This window comes from Bubalus kerabau, chromosome 1 (assembly GCF_029407905.1).
Source record: "Bubalus kerabau isolate K-KA32 ecotype Philippines breed swamp buffalo chromosome 1, PCC_UOA_SB_1v2, whole genome shotgun sequence".
Taxonomy (NCBI): Eukaryota; Metazoa; Chordata; class Mammalia; order Artiodactyla; family Bovidae; genus Bubalus; species Bubalus kerabau.
In genome coordinates, this window is record NC_073624.1 from 165,908,018 (window position 1) to 165,923,693 (window position 15,676).

The 15,676-nt window shown below is 39.2% G+C and overlaps 1 protein-coding gene across 13 annotated transcripts in view; it reads left to right on the top strand.

The window, feature by feature from the left end:
* Positions 1-15,676, top strand: part of MAPK8 (mitogen-activated protein kinase 8) — a 98,416-nt gene that overhangs the window by 50,326 nt on the left and 32,414 nt on the right. For 7 of the 13 annotated variants that reach the window (XR_008699582.1, XR_008699583.1, XM_055538259.1 and 4 more), the window contains one exon: positions 15,148-15,318. The exons of 1 other annotated variant lie outside the window; for it this stretch is intronic. Coding sequence is in view for 10 of the 12 variants with exons in the window: in XM_055538259.1 (XP_055394234.1) it covers positions 15,197-15,318 (122 nt within the window). In the remaining 2 variants the exon portion in view is untranslated. Of the gene's footprint in view, positions 1-1,595; positions 5,394-13,079; positions 13,183-14,649; positions 14,771-15,147; positions 15,319-15,676 lie in introns of those variants that run through there. 5 more of the 13 variants (XM_055538273.1, XM_055538278.1, XM_055538268.1 and 2 more) reach the window with 3 other exon arrangements.

Sequence of the window (15,676 nt, forward strand, 5' to 3'; positions counted from 1 at the left end):
ATGCTATGAGACTAGATAGCAATTACAATGAAAAAACTGTAAGAAACAAACACATGGAAATTAAACAACACATTTCTAAATAACCAACAGGTTATTGAAGAAATCAAAAGGGAAATAAAAAAATTTTTAGAAGCAAATGGCAATGAAGACACAACTCAAAACCTATGGGATGCAGCAAAAGCATTCCTAAGAGGAAAGTTTATAGCAATACAATCCTACCTCAAGAAAAAGAAAAACATCGGATAGACTACCTAACTTTACACCTAAACAACTGGAAAAAGAAGAACAAAAAAAACCCCCAAATTAGTAGAAGGAAGTAAATCATAAAGATCTGAGCAAAAAGAAATGAAAAAGAAATGAAAGAAATAATAGTAAAGATTAATAAAACTAAAAGTTGGTTCTTTGAGAAGATAAACAAAATTGACAAACCTTTAGCCAGACTCATCAAGAAAAAAAGAAGAATCAAATCAACAAAATTAGAAATGAAAAAGAAGAGGTTACAACAGACTGCAGAAATACAAAGGATTATAAGAGACTATTATGAAAAATTATATGGCAATAAAGTGGCTAACCTGGAAGAAATGGACAGGTTTTTACAAATGTTCAATTTTCTATGACTGAACTAGGAAGAAATAGAAATTATGAATGACAATTACAAGCACTGAAATTGAAGCTGTGATCAAAAATCTCCCAAAATACAAAAGCCCAGGACCAGATGACTTCACGGGACAGTTCTAGCAAACATTTAGAGAAGAGCTAATGCCTACCCTTCTAAAACCCTTTCAAAAAATTGCAGAGGAAAGAACACTTCCAAACATATTTTACGAGGCCACCATCACCCTGATACCAAAACCAGACAAAGACAACACACAAAAAAGAAAACTACAGGCTAACATCACTGATGAACATAGATGTAAAAGTCCTCAACAGAATTTTTGCAGACAGAATTCAGCAACACATCAAAAAGCTCATACACCATGATCAAATTGGGTTTATCCAGGAATGCAGTATATGCAAATATGCCAATATGTGCAAATCAATCAATGTCATACACCATATTAACAAATTGAAAGATAAAAACTATACGATCATCTCAATGGATGCAGAAAAAGCCTTTGGCAAAAGTCAGCATCCATTTATGACTAAAACTCTTCAAAAAATGGGCATAGAAGGAACCTCCTTCAACATAGTAAAGGCCATATATGATAAGCCTACAGCAAACATTGTTCTCAGTGGTGAAAAACTGAAAGCATTCCCCCTAAGATCAGTAACAAGACAAAGACATCCACTTTCACCACTGTTAATTCAACATAGTTCGGAAAATCCTAATTACAGCAATCAGAGAAGGAAAAGAAATAAAAGGAATCCAGATCAGAAGGAAGTAAAGCTCTCGCTCTCTGCACATGACATGATACTGTACATAGAAAACACTAAAGATCATATGAGAAAATTACTAGAACTCATCAGTGAATTTATTAGCAAAGTTGCAGGATACAAAATCAATACACAGAAATCACTTGCATTTCTATATACTAACTAAGATGAACTGGAATGGGTGAATTTAACTCAGATGACCATTATATCTACTACTGCAGGTGGGAATCCCTTAGAAGAAATGGAGTAGCCATCATAGTCAACAAAAGAGTCTGAAATTGCAGTACTTGGATGCAGTCTCAAAAATAACAGAATGATCTCTGTTCGTTTCAAAGACAGACCATTCAGTATCACAGTAATCCAAGTCTATGCCCTGACCAGTAACACTGAAGAAACTGAAGTTGAACAGTTCTATGAAGACCTACAAGACCTTCTAGATCTAACACCGAAAAAAGATGTCCTTTTCATTATAGGGGACTGGAATGCAAAAGTAGGAAGTCAAGAAACACCTGGAGTGACAGGCAAATTTGGCCTTAGAGTACAGAATGAAGCAGGGCAAAGGCTAATAGACGTCTGCCAAGAAAATGCACTGGTCATAGCAAACACCCTCTTCCAACAACACAACAGAAGATTCTACACATGGACATCACCAAATGGTCGACACCAAAATCAGGTTGATTATATTCTTTGCAGCCAGAGATGAAGAAGCTCAATACAGTCAGCAAAAACAAGACCGGGAGCTGACTGTGGCTCGGATCATGAACTTCCTTATTGCCAAATTCAGACTGAAATTGAAGAAAGTGGAGAAAACCACTAGACCATTCAGGTGTGACCTAAATCAAATCCCTTATGCCTATACAGTGGAAGTGAGAAATAGACTTAAGGGACTAGATCTGATAGACAGAGTGCTTGATGAACTATGGATAGAGGTTCGTGACACTGAACAGGAGACAGAAATCAAGACCATGCCCAAGAAAAAGAAATGCAAAAAAGCAAAATGCCTGTCTGAGAAGGCCTTACAAATAGCTGTGAGAAGAAGGGAAGCAAAAAGCAAAGGAGAAAAGGAAAGATACCCCTTTTGAATGCAAAGTTCTAAAGAATAACAAGGAGAGATAAGAAAGCCTTCCTCAGCAATCAGTGCAAAGAAATAGAGGAAAACAATAGAATGGGAAAGACTAGAGATCTTTTCAAGAAAATTAGCGATACAAGGGAACATTTCATGCAGAGATGGGCACAATAAAGGACAGAAATGGTATGGACCTAACAGAAGCAGAAGATATTAAGAAGAGCTGGCAAGAATACACAGAAGAACTGTACAAAAAAGATCTTCATGAGCCAGATAATCACAATGGTGTGGTCACTCACACTCACCTAGAGCCAGACATCCTGGAATGTGAAGTCAAGTGGGCCTTAGGAAGCATCACTACGAACAAAGCTAGTGGAGGTGATGGAATTCCACTTGAGCTATTTAAAATCCTGAAAAATGACACTGTGAGAGTGCTGCACTCAATATGCCAGCAAATTTGGAAAACTCAGCAGTGGCCACAGGACTGGAAAAGGTCAGTTTTCATTCCAATCCCAAAGAAAGGCAATGCCAAAGAATGCTCAAACTACCGCACAATTGCACTCATCTCACATGCTAGTAAAGTAATGCTCAAAATTCTCCAAGCCAGGCTTCAGCAATACGTGAACCGTGAACTTCCTGATGTTCAAGCTGGTTTTAGAAAAGGCAGAGGAACCAGAGACCCAATTGCTAACATCTGCTTGCTTGAAAAAGCAAGAGAGTTCCAGAAAAACATCTATTTCTGCTTTATTGACTATGCCAAAGCCTTTGACTGTGTGGATCACAATAAACTGTGGAAAATTCTGAAAGAGATGGGAATACCAGACCACCTGACCTGCCTCTTGAGAAACTTACATGCAGGTCAGGAAGCAACAGTTCGAACTGGACATGGAACAACAGACTGGTTCCAAATAGGAAAAGGAGTACGTCAAGGCTGTATATTGTCACCCTGGTTATTTAACTTCTCTGCAGAGTACATCGTGAGAAACGCTGGGCTCTGGAGGAAGCACAAGCTGGAGTCAAGACTGCCGGGAAAAATATCAATAACCTCAGATATGCAGATGACACCACCCTTATGGCAGAAAGTGAAGAAGAACTAAAGAGCCTCTTGATGAAAGTGAAAGAGGAGAGTGAAAAAGTTGGCTTAAAGCTCAACATTCAGAAAACTAAGATCATGGCATCCAGTCCCATCACTACATGGCAAATAGATGGGGAAACAGTGGAAACAGTGTCAGACTTTAATTTTCTGGGCTCCAAAATCACTGCAGATGGTGACTGCAGCCATGAAATTAAAAGACGCTTACTCCTTGGAAGGAAAGGTATGTCCAACCTAGATAGCATATTCAAAAGCAGAGACATTACTTTGCCAACAAAGGTCCGTCTAGTCAAGGCTATGGTTTTTCCAGTGGTCATGTATGGATGTGAGAGTTGCACTATAAAGAAAGCTGAGCACCGAAGAATTGATGCTTTTGCACTGTGGTGTTGGAGAAGACTCTTGAGAGTCCCTTGGACTGCAAGGAGATCCAACCAGTCCATCCTAGAGGAGACCAGTCCTGGGTGTTCATGGGAAGGACTGATGTTGAAGCTGAAACTCCAATACTTTGGCCACGTGATGTGAAGAGCTGACTCATATGAAAAGACCCTGATGCTGGGAAAGATTGAGGGCAGGAGGAGAAGGGGACGACAGAGGATGAGATGGTTGGATGGCATCACCGACTCGATGGACATGGGTTTGGGAGGACTCCGGGAGTTGGTGATGGACAGGGAGGCCTGGCATGCTGTGGTTCATCCAGTTGCAAAGAGTTGGACATGACTGAGCAACTGAACTGAACTGAACAATGAAAGATCAGAGAGGGAAAGTAAGGAATCAATCCCATTCACCATTGCAACAAAAAGAATTAAATATCTAGGATTAAGCTTACCTAAGGCGACAAAAGAACTGTACACAGAAAATTATGAGACACTGATGAAAGAAATCAAAGACGACATAAACAGATGTAGAGATATTCCATGTTCCTGGGTAGGAAGAATCAACATTGTTACAATGACTGACTATACTACCAAATGCAATCTGCAGATTCAATGTGATCCCTATCAAATTACCAATGGCATTTTTCACAGAACTAGAAGAAAAATTTCACAATTCATATGGAAATACAAAAGACCCCAAATAGCCAAAGCATTCTTGAAAAAGAATGAAGCTGGAAGAATCCACCTTCCTGACTTCAGATTATATTATAAAGCTATAGTCATTAAGACAGTATGGTACTGGCACAGACAGAACTATAGACCCATGGAACCTGATAGAAAGCCCAGAAATAAACCCATGCACCTGTGGATACCTTATTTTTGACAAAGGAGCCAAGAATATACAATGGGGTAAAGACAGCCTCATTGTAAATGTTGCTGGGAAAATTGGACAGCTACATGTAAAAGAATAAAATTAGAACACTTCCTAACATCATACACAAAGATAAACTCAAAATGGATTAAAGACCTAAATGTAAAACCAGAAACTATAAAACTCTTAGAGGAAACCATAGGCAGAACACTCTATGACATAAAGCAAGATCCTCTATGATCCACTTCCTAGAGTAATGGAAATAAAAACAAAACTAAACAAGTTGGACCTGATTAAACTTAAAAGCTTTTGCACAGCAAAGGAAACAATAAGCCAGGTGAAAAGACAACCCTCAGAATGGGAGAAAATAATAGCAAATGAAACTGACAAAGGATTTCCAAAATATACAAGCAGCTCATACAACTCAGTGCTAGAAAAACAAACAACCCAATCAAAAAGTGGGAAAAAGACCTAAAGAGACATTTCTCCAAAGGAGACATACAGATGGCTAACAAACATGAAAAGATGCTCAGCATGGCTCATTATTAGAGAAATGCAAATCAGAACTATAATGAGATATCACCTCACACCAGTCAGAATGGCCATCATCAAAAAGTCTACAAACAATAAATGCTGGAGAGGGTGTGGAGAAAAGGGAACTCTCTTACACTGTTGATGGGAATGTAAATTGATACAGCCACTGTGGAAGACAGTATGCTGCTGCTGCTGCTGCTAAGTCGCTTCAGTCGTGTCCAACTCTGTGCGACCCCATAGACGGCAGCCCACCAGGCTCCCCCGTCCCTGGGATTCTCCAGGCAAGAACACCGGAGTGGCTTGCCATTTCTTTCTCCAATGCATGAAAGTGAAAAGTGAAAGTGAAGTCGCTCAGTCGTGTCTGACTCTTAGCAACCCCATGGACTGCAGCCTACCAGGCTCCTCCGTCCATGGCATTTTCCACGCAAGAGTACCAGAGTGGGTTGCCATTGCCTTCTCCGGAAGACAGTATGGAGGTTCCTTAAAAACTAAAAATAAAACCACCATACACCCAGCAATCCCACTCCTAGGCATATACCCTGAAGAAACCAAAATGGAAAAAGACACATGTGTCCCATTGTTCATTGCAGCACCATTTACAATAGCTAGAACATGGAAGCCACCTAGATGTTCATTGATAGATGAATGGGTAAAGAAGTTGTACATATACACAATGGAATATCACTCAGCCATAAAAAGGAAGGCATTTGAGTCAGTTCTGATGAAGTGGGTGAACCTAGAACCTGTTCTACAGAGTAAAGTGAGTCAGAAAGAGAAAGATAAATATTGTAACACACATATATGGAATCTAGAAAAATCGTACTGAAGAATTTATTTTCAGGGCAGCAGTGGAGAAACAGAATAGACTTATGGACATGGGGAGAGGGCAGGAGAGGGTGAGATGCATGGAGAGAGTAACATGGAAACTTACATTACCATATGTAAAATAGATAGCCAACCAGAATTTGCTGTGTGGCTCAGGAAACTCAGACAGTGGCTCTGTATCAACATAGAGAGGTGGGATGGGGAGGGAGATGGGAGGGAGGTTCAAAAGGAACCAGACATATGTATACCTGTGGCCGATTCATATTGAGGTCTGACAAAACAACAAAATTCTGCAAAGCTATTATCCTTCAATAAAAAAAATAAATTTAAAAAGTGATTTAAAATGTAAGTTTATTAAATTTAATAGGATTTTTGAAACATTGGCTTCAGTGTTAGGCCAGGAAATCTCTTATTATACTCTGTCAGACTTCATTAGTTAGACCTGATATCACAGAGACTAACATGCATAGGGCTGTCGTATGAAAGGCTATTATCTACTTGCTGAGAAAGCAGGGCTAAGCAATTCCTTAGCATAGATGGATACTGTAGATTGTGGTTCTGCCACCTTGGCCATAACTAATAAGCCCAGGGCAGACCTTTGACCTAAGGCTAGTGGTCTGTGAAATAGCCTGGTATGAAAACTGCACAAAAAGCAGTAATGGGGATTCAGCTAGTCAGTCACATACCTCTTTTTTCCTGTAAGCTACTCCTTGAGAGGAAGAGAATGAGGGCAGTTTGTAATGGGAACTTAACAGTTACAGTTTGTTTGTTTGTCGTTCATTCACCTATTTGAATGACCGGTATCTGCCAGTTACTATTCTAGGCTCTAATGATTTAATCATAAACAGACCAGTGTTTATGCTTTCTTGAAACTCATGTTTGAGGGGACAGATAATTAGCATCTAATAGATGTCAGTAGTGGTAAGTGCTTTGAAGAACAATGAAACAGGCTGAGGAAGAGGGTATGATTAGAAGGTGCTAGTTTAGATAGGCTAATCATGTAAGACAGGGCTTCCCAGGTGATGCTTGTGGCAAAGAGCCTGCCTGCCTGTGCAGAAGACGTGAGAGATGTGGGTTCAGTCCCTGGGTTGGGAAGGTCCCCTGGAGTAGGAATTGGCAACCCATTCCAGTACTCTTGTTTGGAAAATTCCATGGACAGAGGAGCCTTGTGGGCTACAGTCCACGGGACAACAGAGAGTCAGACACGACTGAGTGACTGAGCACACACACAGTCACGTAAGGCATTTCTGAGAAGCTGAGGTTTGAGCAGAGTCAGATGAAGAGAGAAAAGGCAGCATGCAGCCACCATGAGAAGCCAGGAGTTACACAGAAGAAACCTTCCGAGTAGAATGAGATGTTATGTGAGTTAAGGTTCTCCAGAGAAACAGAACCTAGATGATGGGTGAGTGGCTGGATAGATGGATAGGAAGGGAGGGAGAGAGAGATTATGAATGGATGCTGACAAGTTCCAGGATCTGAGTTAGCGTGCTGGAGACCCAGGAAAGCTGATGTAACACAAGTGTAAAGGCCTAACACCCAGAAGAGCTGATGATGTAAATTCTAGCCTGAAGGCCAGCAGGCTCGAGACTCAGAAAGAATCACTATTTCAGTTCTGGGCTGAAAGCATGAAAAAAAACCGATATCCCATCCTGAAGACAGTCAAGCAGGAGGAATTCCCTTCTACTTGCAGTATAATAAACTTTTTTGTTTTTATTCAGGCCTTCAGCAGACTGGATGTGGCCTGCCAACTTGAAGGAGAGTAGTTTGCTCTACTCAGTCTGTTGACTTAAATGTTAAAGTCATCCAAACACCCTCGCAGAATCAGCTCGAGTAATGTTTCACAAGTATCTGTGTGCCTGTGGCCTAGTCAGAGTTAACATGACTTTGACATGCAGTTAACCATCACTGTTGGCATCTGTTGGTAGCCATAAAAACAAAATGAGTAAAGATGGATAAGCTCCACTTCAACCCCAGAGACTTCTTATCAAGATTATGTGATGATTAAAGCTGTCTTGAATTCTGAACTTCATTGCATTGCCTGAATTATTTCCCTTTGTCTGTGAGGCCTGGCTTTATGGCTCTATTGAACTCACTCTTTTTTCCCTAAGTACTTTTTATAAAACTACTAAGTTTAATTTGTTTGTCTCTACATTCAGGCTCACCAGACCAACCATTTCATGGATGACTGGCCTGATAGCAGCAGTTGAGTCTTGTTTGTTGTATAGACATTACAGAAGTAAACCTTCGGTCATAAAAACCTAATTCAGTCTTTTTTTCCCCCTACTTATGAAGGAAAACAGTGGTAAAGATAAACAGAACACTTTAATTTGTTACTTTAAAAAGGTTCATGTTCTTGGTTAACATTTTTAGCAGTTATTAAATTTTACCTCTTTTGAAGAGCTGACATGTTTTGTAAATCTGAAGGTGTAGGAGACGCAGTCCTTACCCTCAGAAAGCCCACACAGTCTGGTAGTAAAATCTGCGTATCCAAGTATACAGCAAGGTAGTTTTGATGAGAAATTAGGTTCAGGCTGGAAAAGGCCTCATTAATATTATTTTTAAACTAGTCTTTGGTAGATAGAAGGCTTCCCTGGTGGCTCAGATGGTAAAACGTCTGCCTGCAATGTGGGAGACCTGGGTTCAGTCCCTGAGTCGGGAAGATCCGCTGGAGAAGGAAATGGCAACCCATTCCAGTACTGTTGCCTGGAAAACCCCATGGATGAAGGAGCCTGGTAGGCTACAGTCCATGGGGTCACAAAGAGCTGGACACGACTGAGCAACTTTCTCTCTCTCTCTCTCTCTCTCTAGATATAATTTACACAGATACAAAAAAAAGAGGTGAAAAATATTTCCCCAAAAAAGAAAGGGAAATTAGTAAATCAGAGCATGGGAGTTTGGGAGTGCTAGTTTAGCCATGTTGACATGAGTGTAGTGTTCTTGCAGAGGAATATTTTGAAAGCTAAAGCTGAAATTCATTATGTCTACAACATTCTGTTGCATGTTAATCACTTTTAGCCTAAGTTATGGAGAAGGCAGTGGCAACCCACTCCAGTACTCTTGCCTGGAAAATCCCATGGGCGGAGGAGCCTGGTAGGCTGCAATCCATGGGGTTGTGAAGAGTCGGACACAACTGACTGACTTCACTTTCACTTTTCACTTTCATGCATTGGAGAAGGAAGTGGCAACCCACTCTAGTGTTCTTGCCTGGAGAATCCCAGGGACGGGGGAGCCTGGTAGGCTGCCGCCTATGGGGTCGCACAGAGTGGGACACGACTGAAGTGACTTAGCAGAAGCCTAAGTTACTCATCTATTAAATGGCATAATAAATGCCTGTTTTTTCTCTGTTTCCTATGAGCCACGTAAGCAGTCACATCTAAATTCTCTACCTATACTTTTGTTGTTTTTAATCCACAAAGAGGCCTTTTTGAGAAGGGGAATGAGTTACCAGACTCCGTATCATTGCCTCCTAACACTCTTCCTGCTTCAGCTTCATCATGGAGCGAATAGTATGCCAAACGCATCCTGTCTAAGTCTCACCGGTATCCTTAATACCCTTACCTTGGAAATCGTTCCTTCTGTCTTAGTCTTCTGAAGGTATTTTCTGGTGGCAGTGCTACTTTCATATCTTTATCCGTATGGCCACACATATGCTGTGGATCCCATTTCTTTCTGTGTTTCAGAGAGATTATTCTAACTGAAACCTTAGTTTTCTTTTTCATTCTCCTCGTCTCACTCTTCCCACCTTTTGCAGTCCTTTCTGTTAACAGATAAATATGTTCAGGTTGTCTTTGTATTACATATATTATGCATGCTATGCTGTAGAATGTTACATATTGTATCTAATCTGATCATCCTTTCTTGACCATATATCACTCTCCATCAATTTCCTCTCATCTTTGCTAAAGTTCTCTAAAGAAATAGTTACACCCACTTTTTAATTCACACCTAAGCTCATCCAATCTAGTTTCTACTCCCATCACTCTAGTACCCTTCTACTCCCATCACTCCGCTTATTTGACATTTCTATAGCATTCAACACTTTTGGCCACTCTGTTCTTTAAAACACTCTTCCTTTGGCTTCTTCAATGTATTCTCCTCATTTTCTATCTCTGTCTCTGGCTACATCTTCACTGACTTCTTTGTTGGCTTATCTTTCTCTAATTGCTCATTAAATTGTGGGTATCCACAAAGCTGACTCAAGCCTCTTGCTACAGCATCCTCTTGAGTAATACCATTCTTTCTCATTGCATTAATAACAATGCCAACTCTTAAATTTGTATCTTTCACCCAGACATCTCCTTGAGGTTCAGTTCTGTATCTAGCTAACAAATTGATAGTTCCGTTTGGATGTCTCAGGGATCCATCTCAACATGCGTAACGTGCGTAACATGTTTATAACTTCTCCTCTTCCTTTATATCTTCTTCAGCACCAAGACTGGCTTATTTTGGACTCAGTATATATAGCGCATGGATGAAGGACTCAAAACAAACAGCACACAAAAACCCCTCACTTTACTCCTTACTACCTTTGTAACCATAGGTGACCTTTTGAAGACTCAGCTTCATCATCTGTAAAATGAAAAGACAATAGGTCCTTTCTTATTGTGATGCAGCATCAGACAGAAGCGGCGTGTGGGGCTTCCGATAAGACGCGGTAACAGGGACTGGGTTTACTCTCTAGCAGAAGCAGTTAAATAAATAGAAAACCCTTGTAGGACTGTTGTGAGGGTAAAAGAGTATTTATTAAACACTTGAAATAGGACATAGCATAAAGTAAGCTCTATATAAAATTTTACTTTTTTATAATTAAATATAGATATGGTAAAAATTGTGGAATGAAGCTATAAAGTGCTGCTTTAAGAGTAAATTAATAGTATTAAGTGTGCAGATTATAAAAAGCAGTTCTCAAATCATCACTCTTAAGCTTCTGTTTAAAGAAACTAAAGAATAAGAGTAATGCCAAAACAAAAGGAGGAGTAAAGGCAAAAGCAGAAACCAAAGAAAGAAAAGTACAAAATAAAATCAGAAATTAAAACCTGGCTTTTTAAAAAGGTTGATAGTAGTGATAAAATTCTAGCCAGTTCAGTTCAGTCACTCAGTCATGTCCGACTCTTTGCGACCCCACGGACTGCAGTGCGCCAGGCGTCCCTGTTCATCATCAACTCCTGGGGTTCACCCAAACTCGTGTCCATGGAGTCAGTAATGCCATCCAACCTTCTCATCCTCTGTCATCCCCTTTGCCTCCTGCCTTCAATCTTTCCCAATATCAGGGTCCTTCTTTTCAAATGAGTCAGCTCTTCACATCAGGTGGCTGAAGTATTGGAGTTTCAGCATCAGTCCTTCCAATGAACACTCAGGACTGATCTCCTTTAGGAAGGACTGGTTGAATCTCCTTGCAGTCCAAGGGACTTTCCAGAGTCTTCTCCAACACCACAGTTCAAAAGCATGAATTCTTTGGTGCTCAGCTTTCTTTATAGTCCAACTCTCACATCCATACATGACCACTGGAAAAACCATAGCTTTGACTAGATGGACCTTTGTTGGCAAAGTAATATCTCTGCTTTTTAATATGCTGTCTAGGTTGGTCATAACTTTCCTTCCAAGAAATGAGTGTCTTTTAATTTCATGGCTGCAATCACCATCTGCAGTGATTTTGGAGCCCAAAAAATTAAAGTCTGACACTGTTTCCACTGTTTCCCCATCTATTTGCCATGAAGTGATGGGACCAAATGCCATGATCTTCGTTTTTTGAATGTTGAGCTTTAAGCCAACTTTTTCACTCTCCACTTTCACCTTCATCAAGAGGCTTTTTAGTTCCTCTTCACTTTCTGCCATAAGGGTGGTGTCATCTGCATATCTGAGGTTATTGGTATTTCTCTCGGCAATCTTGATTCCAGCTTGTGCTTCTTCCAGCCAAGCGTTTCTCATGATGTACTCTGCATATAAGTTAAATAAGCAGGGTGACAATATACAGCCTTGACGTGCTCCTTTTCCTGTTTGGAACCAGTCTCTTGTTCCATGTCCAGTTCTAACTGTTGCTTCCTGACCTGCATGCCGGTTTCTCAAGAGGCAGGTCAGGTGGTCTGGTATTCCCATCTCTTTTAGAATTTTCTAGTTTATTGTGCTCCACCCAGTCAAAGACTTTGGCATAGTCAATAAAGCAGAAATAGATGTTTTTCTGGAACTCTCTTGCTTTTTTGATGATCCAGCGGATGTTGGTAATTTGATCTCTGGTTCCTCTGCCTGTTCTAAAACCAACTTGAACATCTGGAAGTTCACAGTTCATGTATTGCTGAAGCCTGGCTTGGAGAAGTTTGAGCATTACTTTGCTAGCGTGTGAGATGAGAGCAATTGTGTGGTAGTTTGAGCATTCTTTGGCATTGCCTTTCTTTGGGATTGGAATGAAAACTGACCTTTTCCAGTCCTGTGGCTACTGCTAAGTTTAGCAAGCGTCTGTTAATTTCATGGTTGCAGTTACCATTTGCAGTGATTTTGGAGCCCAAGAAATTAAAGTCTATCAGTGTTTTTCCATTGTTTCTCCATCTATTTGCCATGATGTGATGGGACTGAATCAGTAGTTATTAAAAAAAAAAAAAAGGATAACACTTCGACCAAGTAAGATTCATTACAGGAATATAAGTTTGGCTTAACATTTCAAAATCAGTTAGTGTAATTCACTATATGAACCTACTAAGTAAGAAAGAAAAACTATGATTATTGGAATAGATTCAGGAAAATCATTTGACAAAATTGAATGTTCTATAGTGATAAAAACTCAGTCAACTAGGACTTGGAAGGGAACTTTCTCAGCCTGTTAAAGGCATCTAGTAAAATCCAATAATTTGTATCACACTTTACATCACATTCAGTAGTATAAGACTGAATGCTTTTCCCCTGATAGGGAATGGGGGACTGATGTTTGGTCATACCACTTCTTTTCAGGATTATAGTCATTGTAGTGAGGAAAGAAAAGGAAGTCAAAGCCATCCCAACTGGAAATGAAGAAGGACCTGCTTGTGTATGTAGAACAAAAAAAGTCTACTAAGTAAGTAACAAGTGAGCTTAGTATGAAGTTATTATACAAATTGTATTTCTTTGTACTAGCAATGAACAACTGAAGTTTAAGTAAAAATAAAAACATTCACAATAGCATCTAAAAGTTGTTAATACTATGGAGAAGTTGAACAGAATTTTGCAAGATCTGTATATTGGAACCTATAAAATGTTGCTGAGGGAACTTAAAGAAGAACCAAATGAATACCATGAATATGGATCAGAAAACTGAAATGAATATCAGAAAACTCAAAATTGTTATAGTATCATTTCTCCCCAAATTGATGTTTGTTACTCAGTGCCGTTCCAATCAGTATATCCACAGGCTTTTTTGTAGAAATTGACAAGTGTAGGGTCTTTCAACCTAGGCAAAGTTAATGAAACTTTTGGTTTCAGACAGTATTCTCTGCAGTATTACATGAATAGTTTAGTTATTGATTTTGGAGATGTTCCTCTGGGCTTTTCGTTTATCTAATTAGTTTCTTTACGTTCTCAGTTGCTTTCAATTAATTTATTTCTCCTTTAAAGCCTATACTGTTTGTACTTTTTGTTTAACTTTTATTTTTAACTCCACATATCTAAAACTTATTAATTTTATTTCTTTCATTTGTATTCAGTAGCTCACTAGTTTTCTTCTTCCAGCTCTTGCTCCCTCTTCTCTAACAGTGTAACCTCCAAGTAGCAGCTGGTCAAGGCACTCTCTTACTCTGTACTTTAACTTTCTGGTGGTTTCTATCCTACTTTTACGAATTAAGCTATTAGTATCCAGTCCTTGAACCCCTACATGATCTGGCCCCAGGGTACATCATAGTGCCTGACACATAGTAAGCATTTAATACACTTCAGATTAAATCTTTGCATTATAAGTCTCATCAGAATTTGGTTGTTTGTTGTTTCTGTTGTTAACGTTGTCTTAAGACCATACGCATGAAAAGTTCTTTAGATCTCATTGGTTTCTCATCTTATCCTGGGATACGGAAAGTAGGTTGGAGCTGTATGGCATGCATTTTAAGGCTCATTTTATTTTGTTTTATCTTTTGGCTGTAGTTCATGCCATGTAGGATCCTAGTTCCCTGTGACCAGGGATCAAACCTGCACCCCTGCATTGAAAGCTGAGAGTCTCAACCGTTGGACCACCAGGGACATCCTTTGCATGCATTTAAGAATAGGCTAGTTTTGTCTAGTAAGGATAGGTAATAAGGTTTGTCAGTAACCAGTACTCAAATGGGTAGAAAAAGACTGCTTTGGCTTTAATCAGACAAATGGTTAAAAAAAAAAAGACTGTGGTCAGAACTTAGGTTATGCTTTAGGTGACCTAAGCAATTTAAAGGAGTACTGTTTTGTTTCCTATCTCAGTATACCAAATGCTTCTCTCACTTGTATTTTCTTATTTTTAAAGTAATTTTACCTTATCTCTTTTTTTAATCTTATATTTTGTATCCTAATTCTCATTTTTCAGCCATGACAGCCTCAGCACAGACAGCACACCCAGCTGTTGCTGCTGGCGTCAGGGGCTGGCACAGTGGCACAGGGGCTGCTCTGCTTGTTTGGCAGGAGGATGTGAGATGACTGGCCTGCCGGTTTGTTCTTCCTTCCACATGCACTTAGTGGGATGGTGGACTGTTTTTGAAAGTTTATCAGTTACAAAAATTAAGATTTTAACATTGTAATCAACACATGAAAAGGACTAGTTTTAATTTTTAAACTGTAAGTGACCTTAAAAACATGTTTAGTTATAATATTTGCCTTTTTTGTTTTTGTCTTTTTTAAACTATCAGTTATTTCTTAAGTGTAACAGATGCTAACTAGGCTCTGTGGTATTTTTTCTTTCTAACTGTGATTTGTAATGAAGCAGCTCTTTTAACATGATCTAGCAATCTGTGAACAGAGTAATGACTTGAATTTTAAGATTAAGCAAATTCATTTTGTTAACATCACATTTTGTTCCATTTTGCAGCTTTGTGGTGAATTTTTGGATGAAGCCATTAAATTAATTGCTTGCCACCATGAGCAGAAGCAAGCGTGACAGCAATTTTTATAGTGTAGAGATTGGAGATTCTACATTCACAGTCCTGAAACGGTATCAGAATTTAAAACCTATAGGTTCAGGAGCCCAAGGAATAGTATGGTAAGTTTTTACTTGCAAAGTTAGGCAAAAAAATCATTAACTGCTTTGTTTTCTCCTCTCATAAATTCCATGGTAAATGTTTAGCTTGCCTCAAAAAATTAAAACTATAAAATTAAAGCTGTAATAATAAGTTGTTTTCTTCTGACATTAAGGTTTTTTATCATTATTCAGAAAACATAACTTTATAAATCAGCTCTGTCATCTCTAAGTGTAAATTATGATTAAATACTTGGTCTTAAGCCACATAAAGACAAATACCTATTTCAGGAATGAATAAGTGGCATGCTTATTAATCCTGTGTCTATTCCCATAACTAACTGTTCAGTAAGACGCTTCACTTAATCATCACTTTTACACC